Source organism: Phyllobates terribilis, unplaced genomic scaffold (genome assembly GCF_046119375.1).
Source record: "Phyllobates terribilis strain yellow unplaced genomic scaffold, ASM4611937v1 Scaffold_5__5_contigs__length_657084704, whole genome shotgun sequence".
Lineage (NCBI taxonomy): Eukaryota > Metazoa > Chordata > Amphibia > Anura > Dendrobatidae > Phyllobates > Phyllobates terribilis.
In genome coordinates this window covers 201,885,825-201,908,913 of record NW_027362765.1, presented here as the reverse complement: position 1 = coordinate 201,908,913, position 23,089 = coordinate 201,885,825, and the positions used below count along the sequence as shown (strand labels likewise).

At 41.2% G+C, this 23,089-nt stretch overlaps 1 protein-coding gene across 3 annotated transcripts in view; it reads right to left on the bottom strand.

Moving 5' to 3' along the window:
* LOC141272718 (arf-GAP with SH3 domain, ANK repeat and PH domain-containing protein 1-like) overlaps window positions 1-23,089 on the bottom strand; it is a 215,171-nt gene that overhangs the window by 27,096 nt on the left and 164,986 nt on the right. For all 3 annotated transcript variants that reach the window (XM_073683719.1, XM_073683720.1, XM_073683721.1), the window contains exons 8-12: window positions 20,704-20,779; window positions 16,753-16,839; window positions 5,200-5,300; window positions 2,561-2,630; window positions 1,077-1,164 (exon numbers count right to left, since the gene is read on the bottom strand). In XM_073683719.1, coding sequence (XP_073539820.1) covers window positions 1,077-1,164; window positions 2,561-2,630; window positions 5,200-5,300; window positions 16,753-16,839; window positions 20,704-20,779 — 422 coding nt within the window. The remainder of the gene's footprint in view (window positions 1-1,076; window positions 1,165-2,560; window positions 2,631-5,199; window positions 5,301-16,752; window positions 16,840-20,703; window positions 20,780-23,089) is intronic.

The following is a 23,089-nucleotide window of genomic DNA, read 5'->3' as shown; positions in this document are numbered from 1 at the left end:
AATGCTGGCTTCACTCTCCTCTCCTACGGATGTAATTGACATCGGGAGGAAGTGAGAGCCGTGGCTGCTCTCTCACTTCCTCTGGATGTCTTGACTTGTTTGAAGGAGGAGAGTGAAGCCAGCATTGATTGGCCACAGTGATCGCGTGACATAATGTCATGCAAGCTCCAGGAGAGCCAGTGCTGACATTGCTGCAACACCGCTGGCACCGGAGGTGAGTCTAAGTGTTATTATTTTACTGGGGGAAAACATAGGGATTCTGAAGGGGTTGTCAAGAGTAGTGGACAACCCCTTTAAAGCGCCAATTGTTCACTGCAATAAGTTATTTCAGAATAGGGAGGGGCTGTCTGGACTGTACTATCAGTGGGCACAGAAGAGAGGACTACAAGATCCCCACTCTCACATATTTTCGGTTGAAAAAAAAAAAGTGTCTATAAGCACAAAATGACAATTACATCCAAGAATAGCACCCTTTAAGAGACATAGACTTAATAAAAAATTCCAACCTTTGGTGTCTAAATCAGTTGTGTGTGCCAAAAATTGTCTCTATTTAAATATGCTAATGAGGTGCTTGGTATGCACTTAGATGATTTTTAAGTCAGCATAAAAATCATTTTATCTCGGCAGTACATCGTTGTGTGTAAACAGAGAGAACAATGTTAATTATTGTCCTATATCCATGGAAGTGCTGTCAATTTTAGCATCTTTATGTTAAAGATGTTTAACCCCTTAGACAGTACCTATTTAAAAAAAAACTTGTGACACATTGTTCTTGTCATGTAAAAAGTTTAATTATTGGGGGTCTGGGTACTGAGACCCCCATCAAAACTAAAAGGAAGAATGGTCTGTTTGTTTTTTTTCAATAAACCATTTATCAATTAGTTGAAAGCCTTTCCGAGGAGAGCTGAGCAGGGCCGATCACTAAACAAGGATCATTATGCTTGGGTTTGTTATTAGGGTTTTCAGCAGCCAGACTCCCACAAATCACAATGTCTGACATATCACCATGATATGGCAAGAAAATAATAATTAAAAAAAAAACGAGTAAAGTGTCTTGTCTAAGACTTTAAACTTACGGGATATCAAGTCAAAGCATTTCTTGTCTTCCATATTGGGCTTCACTTGGCACGTCAGCAGATTTAGTTTGGCTGGTTGTCGGTTAGGCTGCATGAACAGAGAATATTATGTAACCAAATGGATTATTTCTTTCATTAAATCTTACTGATTATATCTATGTGCTCTTTGTAGGCATGTTCAGCTTTTAAAGTATTACTCAGCGTTGTTTGCCTAGGACCTATGATCACCACATTCAATATTCACATCCACCAGTGTGCAGTTATGCCCTATTGGCCCTATTGGTCTTTTAACAAAACTTTTATTCATGTAATGACTAACTCCTTCACTGTTTAGGTCAACAATAGTTGAAAATTCAGTTTTGTCTATTTTTCTAAGATTTTTAAAATCCGACATGTCATTTATAGGCTACGGGGATTAATTGTATAAGATAAGGAATGTTGAGCTGGAAAAGGGGTACTATTTTGCTGTAGAAGTCAGAGGAAATGTTATAGCATCAACCACAGCCTTTCTAATCCAGATTACTATCTAACCCAGGACACAATTTATGCTTTAGTGAAATCACTGTAAAAAAAATCAAAAGAAAAAATCGGCATTTATCCTAAAGGGGCTGTCCAAAGCAAAAAAATATGGTCTGTGGTGTGAAAAAGTAAAAGGAAAGTGGTTGACCCTTATCTGGACAATCTCTTTTTAAATGAAATATTTGCTCTTGTAAAATAAAAATAACATACACTCACCTCCAACACTGGCGCAATTTCATCAATGTCAATACTGAGTCTCCCAGGGCTCACTTGACATTGTTATGTCAAGTGAGCCCTGCAGCTAAGTGGTAGCTGCCATTGAGCTGCTGTGCTCTAACTATGACATTCATCCGAGGGAAGTGAGGGCGCAGCACCCCAATAGCAGCCGCTGATGTGACAATGTGAGCTCTGTGAGCCTCTGCGCAGACAATAAAGAAACGGTGCCGGTCTGGGAGGTGAGTAAATGTTATTTTTACTTTAGAAATGCAAGTACTTCATTTAAAAAGGGGTTGTCCAGGTAGTGAACACGTCTTTAATAATAAACTCAAAACTTCATGAACTTGTACTGTAAGCTGTGAGGCTTTGATGGTGGCAGGGAGCTTGCTCCCACTCCTTGTGTGTCAGTGAACTGTATGAACGGGCATGCTACCTGGCTCATTTAATTAGCAGAGCCAGCCTGCTTCTAAGGGGGATGACAAATCATTGGACAACCACTAAAAGAACATTGTTTCTAGGGTATTATTGTAAAAAGTGAAAGACATATATTGTTTCCTTGCCCTCAAGCACAATAGGGAAATGCAGATACAATGCAGCAGTTTCTGAATAGCAGACTACAATAATGTCATCTCCTAAGTGTTAATGTACATTAATCCTTTTAAAAATTCATATATAAACCCGTTACTACATAGAACTTGGGATTTATCTTCAAATATTGTTGTTTTAGGCAAATATATGTTTATTCATACCGTTCCATGTGCAATGGTCAAGTAACAGTTCTTAACTGAGCATTTTCTCTTCTGCCAAACCTTCCTGAGCCTGAAATTAAAAAGAAATGTTAGAATATAGACCCTACACTAATCTACAAGGGCAAACTAAAGTGGGCCATACACATAAGATTACTGAACGTTCATTCTGCCGACTTCTCCATAGACATGAGCGCTCGGCATGGGCTGAGTGGTCACCTTTGAAATTCCAATGGCTCGATCCTTCACTCCCCTAACATCATCTGTTGGAGAGTCGGGAGGCCCCCATTCACATTGGATGTTCAGCCAATCCCAGTGAGATCAGCAAGTACTACTGGCTTTCATCTAATTTGTATGGGAGGGGGCTTTATATTCCAATGTTGTACAATTTTTTCACGACATGCTGTCAGATTTTCATTGTCACAACACGGACAGTACAAAGTGATACTGCTAAATATCTAATCTGACAGCTTGGCATTCTAGATGATCCGCAATGACAATATCTTCATGCTAAAATTAACACATTTATAACCACGAATCCCTTGCTACCAGACAACGTCCCCAATAAGGGGGAAAAAAACGGTATGAGAATATTCACTTTTGTATGTTATTAACTCAAGGCTGGTGAATAAATGTGTGATTCACTTACATACTAGTGCTCTTTTCATGCAGTTAGCACTCTAATTAATTGTAATTAATAGTTGACACTCTTAAAAGCCATGTGCTGGCAAAGGTTAACATCATACAGAACATTAAAAAATGATTTGCTGTTATTAAAAAAAAAATCCAAATGTTAGAAGCAGTAGGAAGCTATTATTTTATGATTTCCAGTCCTCCTCTGTCAATCATCTACAGTGTAGAAACTTGCGCAATATTTTGCATATATTATCTTTGGTCATGATCATACAATGACAAATGCACACATCTAGTTTGACCACTAAAAAGCTGAACCATTTCATTTATCCTATTCCGCTGCATTGTGAATGTACAAGCTAGGAAGCCATTCCAGGGGCAGACATATCATTGATGCAACCTGTGTAGAGGTAAGGGGGCCATTTCCATGTCCAAATCAGGTGGAATTGTGCATTATGATGAGCTATTGGATGGCAAGGACCCATATACTATTCTTGCACAGGGGCCCCTTCGTTCTGTGTCCGCCAGTTAGCAATCCCATGTACATTCACCAATCTAAGCATCGGGACAGTAACTAACATCAAATCAGCAGCTTCCAGCTAGATTGTTGACCTAACTGGTTGCATATGGATGGTTTCCAGGAATCTGATAACTGAAAACACAAAAAAACAAAAACAATGCGAATGTAATGTAAAGTTAAAGCAAAAACAAATACAAACAAAACCAAGGTAAATTGCGCCAGTAGATATTACTTGACCATTTTAACAATTGCAGATCAATCATTTACTTGTCAGATAATGTTATAACCTATTGATTTACGCTGACAAAGATAATATATGTGGACAAGGCTGCTATGAAATCTGAATGCTGACAGCCCGTGTTTATGAAGCTGATGTATCATGTTCATGTAATCTCTACAATGTACAAACTCTACAAACTCAAACACACAGGACCAAAGTTAAAAACTTGGACAAAGTCGCGGGCCAACCAGCATACAGTATAATGGACCCCACACAGTCCTTCATAAAGAATAATGGTTACCACATATTCCTCCATACAGTATAATGGGCCCCACACAGCCCTCCATAAAGAATAATGGTCACCACATAGTCCTCTATACAGAATAATGGGCCCCACATAGTCCTCCATACAGAATAATGGGCCCCACATAGTCCTCCATACAGAATAATGGGCCTCTCATAGTCCTCCATACAGCATAATGGGCCCCACATAGTTCTCCATACAGCATAATGGGCCCCACAGAGTGATGCATACAGAATAATGGGCCCCACATAGTGCTCCATACAGAATAATGGGCACCACATAGTGCTCCATACAGAATAATGGGCCCCACATAGTGCTCCATACAGAATAATGGGCCCCACATAGTGCTCCATACAGAATAATGGGCCCCACATAGTGCTCCATACAGAATAATGGGCCCCACATAGTGCTCCATACAGAATAATGTTCCCCACATAGTCCTTCATACAGAATAATGTTCCCCACACATAGTCCTCCATACAGTATAATGGGCCCCACACAGCCCTCCATAAAGAATAATGGTCACCACATAGTCCTCTATACAGAATAATGGGCCCCACATAGTCCTCTATACAGCATAATGGGCCCCACATAGTCCTCCATACAGCATAATGGGCCCCACATAGTCCTCGATACAGAATAATGGGCCCACATAGTCCTCCATACAGAATAATGGGCCCCACATAGGGCTCCATACAGAATAATGGGCCCCACATAGGGGTGGCGGTTTTGGGGTCATGGGCCAAATAAAACCACCCTGTGGGCTAGATTTGGCCCACGGGCCAGAGTTTGACATGTGTGCTCTACATCATGAAGCAGAACATCAGACACAAACTACTGTATGTTCTCAGGTACGAATGACTTGTGCTCTGCTTGGAGTCAGTCTGATCACAACCTGCACAATCCCTAGGTCAGATCACGCATTCTTATCAATGTGGTGAAGTAAAAAGGCTCAGGCCACGTACCCATCACTCTTCTTGAACAAGTATCCATGTTTCTCTGTGCCATACTGCACATTTCCCTGCAGCTGATGCATGCTGTACACAATCTGCTTACTGATTGAATCCTGCAAGAAATAAGAGCAATTTATGTAACAAATCCAAAACCTTCACTTCAAAAAAAAACCTCCATGAAATTGTTATTTCAAAGATGACATAAAAAGCCTTTCTGTTCTGAACAATTAATTTCTGGCAGAACTGAGAGTTCATTAGGGACTTTTTCGATGACAGTTATGAGCAAGCCATATCTGGGGGAACAATGAGTAAAGTATTTGTGCTCATATATACAGCACTTCAATATGACAGATAATGAGGCAAAATGATTTGCTAATTTAACTAAGCAGCTAGTTCTTTTTTTATGATGTAGGATTCAATTGTTTTGAAGGAGAAATATCGGGGTGATTTTAGAGGCATTCACAAAAGAACTGGGGGCCAGAGCAAACTCCAACTTGGTTCCTGAGGCTGCAGCAGGAATGATACATTTAGTCATATTTTATTGACTGAACACCTTAAAAGGAATCTGATACCTGATGCATGAACCATGGACATCATTAATCAGAGATCGGCTGGAGATGAGGTGACTAGTCCAGGAGGCCGTTCCCCACTGGCTTCTCACCACCAACTCAACCAGACTGACAGATCTATCCTCATGTGTGTATAGAGAAAGGCCTGCCGGTCTAGGTGAGCAGGCAAGAAGAAGTTTCTCTGAACACGCATCTTGTACTATTCACCTTGTCCCCAACTTCCCTTTCCACTGTGTTTTCTTCTGCAATGTTTCAGAGTAAGCGCTCATTCACACGTCAGTATTTTGCATCAGTGTTTGTAAGCCAAAGCCAGGAGTGGAACTATAATTGGAAGATTGACACTTGTTCTGTGTTTTGGCATAGAAATACTGTTAAATACTTATGTATGAATAGAGCCCTAAACATAAATGATTGTAATGCAGGAGTTGGTCTCCGATACATACTCCTTGTGGTTCGTGCAGCATCAATCATATGGCAGGTTCCCTTTAAGCTCAGAGAATGACTTCCAGTAATGGTCTGAAATTCTAAAGTTATTGTATTATCTTCTGCACCATTAAAGGGCTTTTCCCACAAACAAAAGTTGATTTTATTCAATAGATCTTGGAATAATAATAATTTCCACAATTGGATGTGTGTAAATAAAATGTTCCTGTGCTGAGATAATCTTATAAATGAATCAGCTGCAATCCGTTGCTGTAATATCGGTATACTTTTCATTCCTCCCCTGGCCACGAGCTGTGGTATGATCAGACCATGTCCCTGTACGGTCAGACACAGACATTACACAGTACACAGCAGGGGCACATTTATAAGATTATCTCAGCACAGGAACATTTTATTTAATTACATTAATGGACATGTGAACAGCCCCATAGACTATAACAGGCACGACTTCTATGGGAAAAAAACATGGACAGAACTTGTACATGAAAAACTGACGTCTGAATGGGCCCTAGTCCTAACTAATGGTGCTCTGATATCGCCAAAACGCAATCTGTAAATAGCCAAATATAGGCAAAGATGCCTGGTCACAATGAGAATAACCTTCTCATGGGAAACATTCTCATTTAGCCATAAGCAAACATGGAGAATTAATTACTGAATATTGATATGGTCATTTCCTATCCAACCACTCAATCTGTGGAGTGGGCTCTATATATATGGGGAAATTTATCAAACCTGTTGCAATGGAGAAGTGGCGAATTTTCCTTTGGAATCTAAAAATCTGGCTTTTAGCAAATGGAAAGTTTCAGTCTAATATAGTGATTGTGCTTTTTTACGGGTTAGCATTAGAAAAACATAACTGGTGTCTATCAGCAGATAGCGTAAAGTACATTGGACTGACAGAGAGGTATTTGCCTTACGGAAGCTCTCCCCCATTATATGCCATTGCCGGCTGACAGAAGTTATCCATTCAGAACATAACATTGCTAATTAATCTGTCAGACCACTCCGTCTCCACCATCCAGAGGAATATTGCTCCTCCTATCGGAATACTATTAGTGAGAGGACTGGTTAATGGCATATTAAATAACCCATTAATGCTCTCTTTTCATACAGTCCTTGTGAAGTAATTAGTTTTTTTTAAGCCTGCTATCCCTATTTTAATTACTGGGAAAAATAATTTGCCTCATTTTGACAAACACTTAAATTGTACAGTCTAATTGCATTTTTCTATGAAAAGTGCAAATTGGTATTAGTCATATTTAAAAAGGCTTAGTTAGGATGCTGGGATGACACAATGTATGGTTCAATTTAGAAAATTGAAGTAATTCTGCTGTGTTGACAGGTACAGCATCTTTTTTTTACAGATGTTCTTGGGAAAGACATGGAAACCTCTTCGAGACAGCTTAGAATTGCAGTGGAAATGGTCTTATAGTGGGGAGGGGGTCTCTGAAAATATACATTGAATACAAGGCAATTAAATGCATTGGCTGGCCGGAAACAAACACACACACACACACACACACACACACACACACTCTGCTAAAAAAAAATCTAAGTAAATCAAACTTCTGTGAAATCAAACTGTCCACTTAGGAAGCAACACTGATTGACAATCAATTTCACATGCTGTTGTGCAAATGGAATAGACAATACATGGAAATTATTGGCAATTATCAAGACACTCTCAATAAAGGAGTGGTTCTGCAGGGGGGACCACAGATCACATCTCAGTACCAATGCTTTCTGGCTGATTTTTTGGTCACTTTTGAATGTTGGTTGTGCTTTCACACTCATGGTAGCATGACACGGACTCTACAACCCACAGACGTTGTTCAGGTAGTGCAGCTCATCCAGGATGGCACATCAATGTGAGCTGTGGCAAGAAGGTTTGCTGTGTCTGTCAGCGTAGTGTCCAGAGGCTGGAGGCGCTACCAGGAGCCAGGCCAGTACACCAGGAGATGTGGAGGGAGCCGTAGGAGGGCAACAAACCAGCAGCAGGACCGCTACCTCCGCCTTTGTGCATTGAGGAACAGGAGGAGCACTGCCAGAGCCCTGCAAAATGACCTCCAGCAGGCCACAAATGTGCATGTGTCTGCACAAACGGTTAGAAACCGACTCCATGAGGGTGGTATGAGGGCCCGACGTCCACAGATGGGGATTGTGCTCACAGCCCAACACCGTGCAGGATGCTTAGCATTTGCCACAGAACACCAAGATTAGCAAAGTCGCCACTGGGGCCCTGTGCTCTTCACAGATGAAAGCAGGTTCACACTGAGCACATGTGTCAGAGACGTGACAGAGTCTGGAGACGCCGTGGAGAGCGATCTGCTGCCTGCAACATCCTTCAGCATGACCGGTTTTGCAGTGGGTCAGTAATGGTGTGGAGTGGCATTTCTTTGGAGGGCCGCACAGCCCTCCATGTGCTCGCCAGAGGTAGCCTGACTGCCATTAGGTACCGATATGAGATCCTCAGACCCCTTGTGAGACCATATGCTGGTGCGGTTGGTCCTGGGTTCCTCCTAATGCAGGACAATGCCAGACCTCATGTGGCTGGAGTGTGTCAGCGGTTCCTGCAAGATGAAGGCATTGAAGCTATGGACTGGCCGCCCGTTCCCCAGACCTGAATCCGATTGAGCACATCTGGGACATCATGTCTCGCTCCATCCACCAATGTCATGTTGCACCACAGACTGTCCAGGAGTTGGCGGATGCTTTAGTCCAGGTCTGGGAGGAGATCCCACAGGTGACCATCCACAACCTCATCAGGAGCATGCCCAGGCGTTGTAGGGCGGTCATACAGGCACGTGGAGGCCACACACAATACTGAGCCTCATTTTGACTTGTTTTAAGGACATTACATCAAAGTTGGATCAGCCTGTAGTGTGTTTTTCCACTTTAATTTTGGGGGTGACTCCAAATCCAGGTCTCCATTGGTTAATAAATTTGATTTCCATTGATGATTTTTGTGTGATTTTGTTGTCAGCACATTCAACTTTGTATAGAACAAAGTATTTAATGAGAATATTTCATTCATTCAGAACTAGGATGTGTTATTTGAGTGTTCTCTTTATTTTTTTGAGCAGTGTATGTATGTATGTATGTATATAATATATATATAATTTTTTTTTAACTGCCCAGAATGCTTCACCCCTTCCCACCATGATGATTTTTATTTCTGCACTTTCATTTCTTTTCCTGACAGCTTTCATTTACCTGAAGTTTACATATGCATGTTTTTCTCAATATCTGAATAAACCTTTCCCATTTTAGGTCAATTAGGATTACCATAATTTTTAATATTTGCCAAATGCTAGAATAATGAGAGAGAGAGAATGTTTTAAGGCATTTTTATTACTTACTGCAAAGTCAAAAGTTTTACATACGCTAAGATTACTATGCCTTTAAACAATTCTGGACTGCCCATATGATGTCATGTATTTGGAAGCTTCTAATAGTTTTTTTGGCAACATCTGAGTTAACTAGAGACACACCTGTGGATGTATTTTAATGCACACCTGAAACACACTGCTTCTTTGTGTAGCATCATGGGAAAGTCTAAAGAAATCAGCCAAGATATCAGGAAGAGAATAATGGACTTGCACAAGTCTGGCTCATCCTTGGGTACAATTTCAAGATACCTGAAGATGCCTCATTCATTTGTAGAAGCAATTATATGCAAGTATAAACAAGAAGGGAATGTCCAGCCATCATACCGCTCAGAAAGGAAACGGGTTCTGTGTCCCAGAGATGAACGTGCTTTGGTCCGACATGTGCATATCAACCCAAGGACAAAGCAAAAGACCTTGTGAAGATGATGGCGGTAGCTGGTAAGATTGTGTCAATATCCACAGTGAAACGAGTACTGTATCAACATGGGCGGAAAGGCCACTCTGCCAGGAAGAAGCCATTACTCCAAAAGAAACATAAAAAAGGCAGATTAATGTTTGCAAATACACACAGGAACAAAGACCTTAATTTTTGGAGACATGTCATGTGGTCTGATGAAACTAAAATTGAACTTTTTGGGCATAATGACCATCGTTACATTTAGAAGAAAAAGGGAGAAGCTTGGAAGCCTAAGAACACCATCCCAACTGTGAAACATGGGGTGGCAGCATCATTTTGTGGGGTTGTTTTACTGCAGGAGGGACTGTTGCACTTCACAAAATAGATGGCATTATGAGAAAAGAAGATTATGTGGTAATACTGAAGCAACATTTCAAAACATCAGCCATGACGTTACAGTTTGGGGTGAAATGGGTCTTCCAAATGGACAATGACCCAAACCATACTGCCAACACGGTAACAAAGTGGCTTAAGGATAACAAAGTCAATGTTTTGGAGTGGCCATCACAAAGCCCTGATCTCAATCCTTGAAAATTTATGGGCAAAGCTGAAAAGGCAGGTGTGAGCAAGGCGACCTACAAACCTGGATCAGTTACACCAGTTTTGTCAGGAGGAATGGGCCCAAATTCTGACCAACTATTGTGAGAAGCTTCTGGAAGGATATCCCAAACGTTTGACCCAAGTCATTCAGTTTAAGGGCAATGGTACCAAATACTAATAAAATGTATGTAAACTTTTGACTCTGTAAGTAATAAAAATGCCTTAAAACATTCTCTCTCTCTCTCTCATTATTCTGACATTTGGCAAATATTAAAAATTATGGTAATCCTAATTGATCTAAAATGGAAAAGGTTTATTCTGATTTCATGTCAGATATTCAGAAAAACATGCATATGTGTCTTTTTATATAATCTTCTGGTTTCAACTGTATAAAATATACACACAAATACATACAAGTAATAAAATTAAACCAGTGGGCTGTCCCATTGTTTTCTTGGTTTGTATGTGATTGGATTGGCAGTGGCAACCCCAAATGGGTCCTGCACCCACATAGCAGGAGTTGTGCAGTACTTTGTACAAACAGGGGTGTGGCTTCCTCTTTTTAGAGCTGGGCATTTCATTTATATAGTTTCCCATGGGCAGGTGTCTCTCCAGTTGGACCCTGGTCCTGCTCTGCCCCGATCTATAACAAGGTCGTTTCACACAAGGTAAGGTTTTAAAACTAGAGGATAGGATCGTCCCGTTTGGGGTACACCTTGTCGTGGTGGCATGGCTTTTACGATTTTTTGATCAAAAACAGTGTTTACTAAGTATGCTATGTTATTTACATGTACTATTACTATTTAACTACAGCAGGGTATTTGCTCATTTTGTTTCTATCTTAGGTTTTGTAGTTTACTAATTAAAATGATGAAAAAAGAAATGAAAGTGTAAAACGACAACAATCAACTGATGTAATATATACACAAATAGCAGAGAAGAGAAACTGCCAGCTAAAAGCCGGTGAAATGCAGTAATCCAGATAATTTCCTGTCTGGGAGATAAATATTGACTTTTTCTGTAAATACGTGGAGCTGTTGTTGCAAAATGTCATTTTTTGATATTTGCGAATAAAGCAGCACAGAGAACAGAAATGAAAGAAAAATCGATTAACTTACTCTTCTGAACTTTGGAAAGCAAAGGGAGAGAAGAGGGACAGAAAGATGAATATTGGGGAAAAACAGACACAGTTTCAGATAAACAGCAGTCCAGACTGAGTTAGAGTCTCCCCTATAGTCGCTCTGATCACACTGGCGTCATGGGTAACATTGTTTCAGAATTTATTACTTATGATGAATGGGTTTTCATCTCTTGTGAAGGATCCTAACAAATGCCTTTGACATATATTACGTTCTTCAGGATTTATATTCTTTACCATCCAGGATAGCCCAGCAGACTACTCTACTGTGTCCATCAGGTGATACAGGTTGTGCAGATAAAAAGATGTGGAGTGTGAATATGTTTGCTTTTTTACAGACCCAGATACATGGACAGAGGGTGGTAAAGTGAGAAGAAGATAAATTGCTGATGCACACTCCATGTTCGTGGCTGCTAAAGAATTAAATTGCCTTTTCTACTAATGGAGATGGTCATCCATAAAAGTAGGAATATTATATTATTAATACATAAGGAAGCATTGGCACAAATAGTTGGGATATATGAAGCCAGGGGTTTCTGTCCTTGAGAAAACCATGTGATTGTCAAGCATTATTCTGACGTACATTCTGGGACTGGATATTAGAAAGATAGAGTGGAATCAAAAGAAGCCCTCCCATGAAGATTTTTTTTACTAAATCTGCGTACATGTGCACCTTCTCCTAAATCTGTGTACATGTGCACCTTCTCCTAAATCTGCGTACATGTGCACCTTCTCCTAAATCTGCGTACATGTGCACCTTCTCCTAAATCTGCGTACATGTGCACCTTCTCCTAAATCTGCGTACATGATGTGCACCTTCTCCTAAATCTGCGTACATGTGCACCTTCTCCTAAATCTGCGTACATGATGTGCACCTTCTCCTAAATCTGCGTACATGTGCACCTTCTTCTAAATCTGCATACATGAGCACCTTCTCCTAAATCTGCGTACATGTGCACCTTCTCCTAAATCTGCACACATGTGCACCTTCTCCTAAATCTGCATACATGTGCACCTTCTCCTAAATCTGCGTACATGTGCACCTTCTCCTAAATCTGCATACATGTGCACCTTCTCCTAAATCTGCATACATGAGCACCTTCTCCTAAATCTGCGTACATGTGCACCTTCTCCTAAATCTGCGCACATGTGCACCTTCTCCTAAATCTGCATACATGTGCACCTTCTCCTAAATCTGCGTACATGTGCACCTTCTCCTAAATCTGCGTACATGATGTGCACCTTCTCCTAAATCTGCGCACATGTGCACCTTCTCCTAAATCTGCATACATGTGCACCTTCTCCTAAATCTGCGTACATGTGCACCTTCTCCTAAATCTGCATACATGTGCACCTTCTCCTAAATCTGCATACATGAGCACCTTCTCCTAAATCTGCGTACATGTGCACCTTCTCCTAAATCTGCGCACATGTGCACCTTCTCCTAAATCTGCATACATGTGCACCTTCTCCTAAATCTGCGTACATGTGCACCTTCTCCTAAATCTGCGTACATGATGTGCACCTTCTCCTAAATCTGCGCACATGTGCACCTTCTCCTAAATCTGCATACATGTGCACCTTCTCCTAAATCTGCGTACATGTGCACCTTCTCCTAAATCTGCATACATGTGCACCTTCTCCTAAATCTGCATACATGAGCACCTTCTCCTAAATCTGCGCACATGTGCACCTTCTCCTAAATCTGCGCACATGTGCACCTTCTCCTAAATCTGCGTACATGATGTGCACCTTCTCCTAAATCTGCGCACATGTGCACCTTCTCCTAAATCTGCGTACATGATGTGCACCTTCTCCTAAATCTGCGTACATGTGCACCTTCTCCTAAATCTGCGTACATGTGCACCTTCTCCTAAATCTGCATACATGAGCACCTTCTCCTAAATCTGCGCACATGTGCACCTTCTCCTAAATCTGCGCACATGTGCACCTTCTCCTAAATCTGCGTACATGATGTGCACCTTCTCCTAAATCTGCGTACATGATGTGCACCTTCTCCTAAATCTGCGTACATGTGCACCTTTTCCTAAATCTGCATACATGTGCACCTTCTCCTAAATCTGCATACATGAGCACCTTCTCCTAAATCTGCGCACATGTGCACCTTCTCCTAAATCTGCGCACATGTGCACCTTCTCCTAAATCTGCGTACATGATGTGCACCTTCTCCTAAATCTGCGTACATGTGCACCTTCTCCTAAATCTGCGTACATGTGCACCTTCTCCTAAATCTGCGCACATGTGCACCTTCTCCTAAATCTGCGCACATGTGCACCTTCTCCTAAATCTGCGTACATGTGCACCTTCTCCTAAATCTGCGCACATGTGCACCTTCTCCTAAATCTGCGCACATTCTCCTAAATCTGCGCACATGTGCACCTTCTCCTAAATCTGCGCACATTCTCCTAAATCTGCGTACATGTGCACCTTCTCCTAAATCTGCATACATGAGCACCTTCTCCTAAATCTGCGCACATGTGCACCTTCTCCTAAATCTGCATACATGAGCACCTTCTCCTAAATCTGCGCACATTCTCCTAAATCTGCGCACATGTGCACCTTCTCCTAAATCTGTGTACATGTGCACCTTCTCCTGTATCCAGTGCAGCTCTGCTCCTCTTCTCAGTGACGTCACTGCTATTCATGCTCTGACTCACTCTATGCACTATGGGTTAGCCGGAAACCTTTTTTACAATGTGATTCTATGGAGCCTCTTTATGACACGCCATAGGCTTACACTGTAACAGCCACTTCCAGGTCACGCAGAGCGCAGTGTGACCTGGAGAGTCAGAAGAGTGGTGATGTCTCTTAGATGAGGAGCAGAACAGCGCTGGATCTCGGAAAAGGTGGAGGTAGGTGAATATATTAATACACTCACACTACATGCACATCTACATGCGCATATACACAGATTAAGTAAAAAAATAAAAAAAAAACCTTGGGAGTGCTTCTTTAAATGGAATGAGAGGTCTCTCTTATAATGAAAGGTTAGAAAAGTTGGGCTTTTTCAGCTTAGAAAAAAACACTGTTGTAGAGGTGATTTCATGTACATTTACATGCCGTGAATACTGGCAGAATTGGAATGGGTCTTCTTTTTATTACAAGGACCTTGCATAGGACTGGGTGCCATTCATTACTTGTGAAGGAAAGATGATTTACACATCTAAACAAGAACGGGTTCTTAGAGTAGTGAGACTGTGTAATGCTCTACTGCAAAAAGATAGTAGTGGCAGATACTATATCAGCATTTAACAAAGGGCAAGATTCTTTTTTTTATAAGTAATGGTACTGAGAGTTATAACTAATCAGGAGAAAAATAAGGTTTAATTGATCTAGAAAAAATTGAACTTGATGGACTTGAGTCTTTTTTCACCATATGTAACTACAACACCTGTGAATTTGGGTCTAATTGGATTCTTTGGAGAAAAGTGTTTTCAATTTTTTCTGGCACAAACCTGCACTAATGTATGTAAATTACAGAAAAACATATGCCTGCCTACGTCAATTTCAGACCTCTATCATTAAAGGAATGCTGGGAAGGCAATAGAATAATCTTCAACGCTCAAATAATAATGCAGACCTGTTCCCTAAATCTTCCTACGACAATACCTATGCTCCGTCTCATCCCGAGGCCTTTGAACATCTTCCTGTCCATTAATATTATTATGCAGAGTGCTTACAGAGAAAGGCAGCTCCCAGCTTTTCTCTTCCTTGCTGAATAGTCTCCATTCAACCCGCTGACAGCAAAGTAGATGGAAATAGGAAGCGACAGGAGTGATTCTGTTGGAGGTCTAGTGTCCCAATGGGTGGTCTCTCCTGGATAGCACAGAGCATGGCTAAACCATTCACTAACATCTTACAAGTCATCACTGGCACATAGTTATACACACATATACAAGATACATGTAAGGAATTTCCTGTATATGAAAAAGTTAAAGGAGCACTCCAGGGAAAACTAATACACTGAATTATAGATATTAATAATACCGAGTATTAAGTTTTCCTGTTTACATTTTAAGAATAAATAAAAATTACTAAATACATCTATTTCTATATCTCTAAGACAAAATAAATGGGTTGAAAAGGATTTTTAAAAAAATGAACAGCGCCCCCACTGTTTACAGTTTGTTGCTGATGTGGCAGCTTAGCTCAATTGAAGGTAATGGTGCCGAGCTGAAATACCACTCATAACCTATAGACAGGGGAAAAAATGCAGCCATGAAGCACTCCTCCCATCAAAGTTTTTATCCTCTTAATATATTGCAGTCATCATATTATATAGCACTGTGCACTTACAATTGCTCATTTTGTCTTTCTGCCCAGTTAATTCTTCTCTTTTCCATTAGGTCTATGACATCACGTGATTAATAACTGACTAGCTGAATTCTTCTAAGCTCTATGTAGAAATAGGAAGTCTCTTTTCCCTGAACGAGTCATCACTGCAAAGTCCCTTGTAGGTGAAGGAGCAGAGCACCTAGGTCAGGAATTGAAGAGGAGGTGGAGCTGGGCTGCCAGGAAATTTGCAGGGAGCATAATTGTAGTTCTAATGATGACTCATGCAGAGAAAAAAAGATTTCTTGTTTTGACATAGAGCTTAGAAGAATTCAGCTAGTCTGTTTTTAGTTACGTGATGTCATATGCCTAATTAAAAAGAGAATTAACTGGGTAGACGGCAAAATGAGCAATTGGAAGTACATAGTGCTATATAATATAATGTTTTCAATATAGTAAGAGGATAAAAACTTTGATGAGAGGAGGAGTGCTTCTTTAAGTCCGGAGAACTCCCTTAAAAACAATGATAGACAATTTGTCTAAAGAGCACACTGGCAGGCAGGTATAACTAGGGACATGTGGAAGCATTTCTCTGATATGTTATTGGACCTTAAATCCTCCAATAAAAGTTGTCTTTTGTAACGGCTTCAGTAATATCGACTTCATAAGAGGTGTACGGTAGGATTTAGAGCTAAGTGGATTGTGTTTTCATCTCCGTGAGATTATTTTTACCTCTTTGGGTTCAATCTGCAGCGTGGGCTTCAGCAGGTCCCGCAGAGAACAGAGTTGCTTCTTCTCCTCCTCCTGTCGGCTCTTGATCTGACGTGCATACACAAAGGACAACATTACAAGACGCGCTTTGCTGAGGGTCACTATTTTGTTTAATAATCATTCAAGGACTCTGCTAAACACAAACTATCCCACCGCCCACGGGTGCACAGGCAGCTCCCTTGCCATTCAGACATGTCAACTATCCCAAAACCATGCGAGTCATCACTTCTTAGGAAGAGTCCTAGGAGACATTTTCTTTCAAAATAAGACAAGTGGCTCCCCATGTTTTATACGGCTGTCACATTTAAATTTCACTTTTTTTTTTTAGCAAAAGCAATCATCTGTATCGTTCAATTTAAAGAGAAGCTATTGTTTTTTAATTCATTTTTCATCCAATCAAAAGAACTATACTACATTTATAACTGGAGATATTTGTAAATATTATATTATTATTATTATTATTATGAAACCTACTACATATATAGGATCTTGGAGATGTGAATACCCCTTTAATCCTATGATGCCTCGTCCTGAGTCTCATAGGCATTACACTGGGAAAGCAGCACAGCTCCAATCTATATGAGCCAGCAAATCTGAAGAGCTGTCACAGGGTCTAGAAGAGAGCTGGACATCGTAGAAGACTGAGATTGCCAAGTATTTTGTAATATGATCATCTGACCATATAATGTGTATGGGGACCTCCCTGACAAAAATAAGAATTGGGTGGTTGGAATTCAATAGTCCATTTCTTTCGATTGACAGGGAGATAAGCCACAAGTCTAGATCAGGGTTCCCCAACTCCAGTCCTCAAGGCCCACCAACAGGTCATGTTTTCAGGATTTCCTTAGTATTGCACAGGTGATGGAATTATTGCCTGTGCAGGTGATGCAATTATCACCTGTGTAATACTAAGGAAATCCTGAAAACATGACCTGTTGGTGGGCCTTGAGGACTGGAGTTGGGGAACCCTGGTCTAGATGATTTTGGCAGCAGCTGTCTCACAGAGAACACATGCAAATTGCCTCTTCAGAGATTCAGAGAGGAAAAGGACCAGAATTCTGGAAGTAACAATCCTAAAAATCAATATCGACTCTATAACGAGTCTTGGACATGAGTTAGGATAAAAGCCAAACCATGATTTCAATTTGCAGACACGATTTTCAGGGTGTTGCCCCTCCTCAGTGCAAAGCATAAGACCTCTTTCTTTCAGAAAAGGTAATTTGTATATTTAATTTCTGAGAGGAGCATTGCATGGCCTATAAGTCTCCTTACACAACTGGCATGTCACTCTCCACAAGGAGAGACGTTACCCCTTAGACCACAGGAGTGCTCGGCCCAGCTCAGCATTACTATGCATAGGAGCGTCAGGAGACAGAGCTGTAAGTTTCTGGCTGAATTATTGTTTGGCTATGTAATGCTTATGGCTAGCTTTACACAGCAATGTAAGTGTTAGGGGACACAATAGCGTATAATAATGCTGATATAAGTGATGAGTATGGAGGGGATGTCTATTTGATAATAAAGCATCTGGATTGTCAAAGCTGCGGATGATACATTTTATACGGCCAGCCGGATCTTGCACAGACCTTGAGTTCACCTGCTGCTGTCTGTGTCTGGACAATCTCAGGGGAAAGAGAGGAATGAGCTAATTACTGGATGTGAAGGACAGATTGTGTGGTTAGAAGACACAGCTTTGTGGTCAGACCCACTCCAGCAGTCTGATTTATGCACTGCTCGGCTTAATGTTTCATTATCTACAGCATTATACATTGGAAGAACTTTATGTCCCTCAATAATTATTTCTGCTGCTAATTAACCTAAAGACAACAAATTTCCCATATTCAGTACATTATTTAATTAAAAGGCTGCTAAAAAGATCGGCTTGTCACATTTACAGAATGAGAACAAGGTCTTAAACTGACAATAGATAAAGTTTCAGCCTTCATATGGCCAGGTTCTCAGATCTTTCATTATCAGAACATTATCCGCTTTGGACAATCCATATTTAGTTCAGGGTCCCTAGACAATAAGCGGATCACAAAGTGTTCCCTGCAAAGATCAGCTGTGATCTGTAGAAAAACCTGGAAGTAAGTGTTCAATATCTATGTAGCCCCACCATTACAATGTCCATTCAAATCAAATCAACAAGCTTTCTGTAATATGAGAGGTCCTCCAGAGCATGAGTCGCTATTCAGAACTAATCTAAGCTCGATTTACTAGATAAAATAATCAAGAGCAAAAAGAAAAATAATTCACTTCATAGGGCAACACTTAATGGAACCAAACACGATGTTCAGCTGTTTGTGATAGGACTCTCAGCTTATCAGGTTATGCTAGGAACATCTCGCTAATAAGTGGAGAGCGGCCAGACCTTTCCTCTCCAATCTCCCATCCTGGGTTCAGCTATGAATAGCACTCGTATGGATATAGCAAAAGGGTTTCTCAAAGGATTATCGTAGACGTACCCTTATTGAAGGTGAAGACATACAAGACATTTTGGGGATGAACCCCCCCTTCATGTATAGACAGCAGTAAACATTAGGTATAAAATCTGATGAAGGGGGCGGTTCGTCTTCAAAACGCGTTATCGGCCTTCACATTCGATAAAGGTTACTTCTACGATCACTTGAAATCTCCTTTATCGGACCAGAGTTTTGTCCCTACGACTGTTGTTTACTAGACAAAAAGCCTAAACATAAGACCACATCTATTCCCAAGGATTTTTAATTGGGTGTGTGAAAATGGGTTTCCTTAGTTAAAGGGGTTTTTCCCACGAACAGATATTAATTTTAATCAATGGCTGTGCCTGACCGTGTATGGAACATACCACAGCTCCTGGGCAGGGAAGGAAGCAAATGACTATACAGATATTACAGCAGGGGATCACAGAGGATTCATTTTGTGAGGTAAAATATTATTTAAAAACAGGCAGAGAAATATTTTACCTCACAAAATGAATCCTCTGTGATCCCCTGCTGTAATGTCTGTATACTCTTTTGCTTCCTCCCCTGCCCAGGAGATGTGGTATGTTCAGACCGTGTTCAGTACAAGGTCAGACACAGCCATGGATTAAACTGAACTTTTGTTTGTGGGAAAACCCCTTTAACCTATTTAGGAAATGTATATTAAGTCAAAAAATGGCAAAAAAAAATAAAATAGCCGTAATAATGAAGAACTGCATGTCAATCTGGAAAACACATAGGCCCAGAATCATCAAAGCAATTTCACCAGAATTCTGAAGTAAATTGCTTTGAAAAATTTTGGAGTTACACAAAAATTGTGCAGCTTTTGTTGGTTTAACACCAGTTTCTCCCAGCTCCAGCCAAAATGGGTGGAGCGTGGTGGAGTGATGTGGTAGTTTATCCAATTCATGATGAACTGTGGTGTTCCTAACACCAGAAATCTTATTCCAGTCCCTGACTGGAGTAACAATTGTGGTGCGGCGTGCGGAAGCACATGCCACTTGTCATAAGCTCCTGATTAATTAAGAGGTGTACAAGTCCTCCTCATGAATCAGGAGCATCTGACTCCAACACGACCCCTCCTCAAGATCAATGAGAAAATCACCAGTCTTGATAAAATGAAGGCCATAGTTTTGTAGTGTGATGTTTGAGCAATTCTTAGCTACGTGCTACTAAACTGTCATATATGAACACCCCTTAAAAGGAACCCATCACCAAAATGATGCTAAGAGAAGAGTTCATGATTGGCAGATTTCTCCCAATACACAACAGGGAATGGCCTGCCAATTATAGCACGTATCCCCTGATATATGTAATATAGCATATAACATCAACTCCATCCAAACTGTGCATGCACCATACAGCCTAGAAATGTGTGGATTTGATATCAAACAGAATAGTAATATCAACATTGAGGATGAACCCCTGAGTAAGATGAGGCAATACTCACAATTTGCAATTCAGTGGTCAGGCCCTCTATGTAGGATTTCAGTTTTTCAGTGGTTTGCAAACATTCCTGCAGAAAGCTACAAATAAGTCATTATTCTGGGGTCATATCACCACTTTGATGTATACAAGCGAGGGACTGTTCGGTGCACATGCAATTACTAAATGCAGTCATTTCATAGGACCGACATTTGTGACTCAGGAGCACTTGTGTCTCCATGTCCTTTTACACGACGGGCTTTATCAGAATGACTCTGCTACAATCTAGCAGCACTCATGGTAAAAGAGCCATCACTGGCACACCAGAGAGGGTGACTGTCCTTGGGCTTCTATGTGAAGCACAACTACCTCCTGTACTTTTCAGAAAATAAATGCTTTTTGATGAGTGAACAAGATTCTATTTTTTTTTATTTAATGAATATAAAACAGAATATGGAAATCAAAATGGCAAATGTATTTATAATCCCATTTATCAAGTGATAGACACATTAACAACATGGAAATGTCCTAGTCCTGATGAAGGGGCACCGTGCTCTTTAGATCATCTCCGCTTCTTAATTCTAGCATTAAGAAAGACAGTTGGGTCTCAGCCTTTCACTAATGATATATTGCTCAACAAATGGCACAACAGGAACTCCCAGCACTGACTTAAAGCACCACTCCAGCATTTTTTTTATTGCACCGCTGAAGTGGTGCTTTAAGTGTAAGTCTCCTGCCCCATCTTGTACTCACCTACCACCGCCTTAATCCGCTTCCAGCTTTGTTTGTGTCATTCTCCGACGAAAAGTGGCCAGCTCCAGTGTTTCATGGAGCACGCCGGAGGTCAAGTTTGAATACATTTCTATGAGAGCTTCTTTCTGGTCTCATAGACTTGCTTTGAGCTCTTGTGACTGGCTGGAAGTCAGAAGTTACGGGCACAAGATGGCCTAGTGATGACCCAGTGATCTGACCAGCTTCAGAGCTGAGCTTGTAAGCTCTACAGCAAAGAGCTTACAAGCTCACATTTTTTGCCTAGGAACTGGCCACCTCTGATAAAATTGCAGTAAACTCATTAACAAGCATTACACTGTAAAATTAAAAAATTGCAAATTGCAACTGAAGGATAGAGTTTTTAGAATTACAATGCCAATGAATTTCTTGGTTCTCTTAAGCCACTCTCAGAGATGTCTGGAAGCTACTTTCTCCTCTCTCTCCATTAAAAACTCATGCACAGCTGATTGAAATGAGTGTGCATATGTATGGGAGGCTTGGGAACGAACTGTTGGTGTAATAAGCATCCAGTCCACCACTAACTAAAGTGTATAGGAACCTTTATTGTTTTTGTGCATATGGCTTACACTGAATTATCATGAATTTTCAGTATTATTTATAGTTGAGGCAAAAAAAACCTTAACTATTGTGTGTGGATTAACAAAATATTAGTTTTTTATGAATATCAGGTTTCATGCCTTAGCAACAGCTGCTGTTTCCCACCCCCCATCTCCGCCCGTGATAACGCCTTGTTTCATAGTTAAAATATGCGGCGGCAATAGAAGTTGAGTGCTGGCGCTGCACTCACCTCTCCCACAATTTCCATCACCCAGGATCCAGGACATCTTTAGAGAGTGGCGATGCAAGAAACTAGTAAGTAACTGCAGTGCTGCTCCCTGATGATGTCCTGTTTCATGTGGGGTGATAGATGCTGCAGAAAAGTGAGTGCAGCCCCAGCCTCCTGTGACGTACAGTTTGAGACTCCTCTCAAATGAAACGTCACAGGAAGTACAGTAAAAAAAATACATTTAGGGATTAGCGCTATAGGGAAAAGTGTAGGGTATTGTATAATAAAGATAACTACAAAAGTGGTTAGGGTGTAAACTTAGATATATAGAAAGGACATTTTAGGAACCGGACCACTCTTTTAAATAGTCTTGGATAAACGCTTTAAAGGGGTTGTCCGGTACTTTTAAAAAAAATACCAGTGTGTTTTAATGACAAATACAAGCTTCTTTCTAATAACCTTGCGCTGCTGATACTGCCTGTGAGCGGCGCTATCGGTGGCCGCTCACAGGCAGCATGTGACCCCCCCGCTGACGTCACGACAAGTGAGGCGTGACTCAGCGCTGGGGTCCCCGTGGTGGCTGCTGGGTTGTGGGCGGGGTTATTCCCCAGCATCACACCCAGCATCCACCGTGCGCTTTCCCAGTGAATGAGGACAGGGAGAGCGCGCGGTGGATGCCGGGTGTGACAAAGGGGAATAACCCCGCCCACAACCCAGCAGCCACCGGTGGAATGCGGAAGAGGGACCCCCGGCTGCAGCCGCAACTTGTTGTGACGTCAGCGGATGTCAGCGCCGGCTGCAGCTGGGGGTCACGTGCTGCCTGTGAGCGACCACCAATAGTGCCGCTCACAGG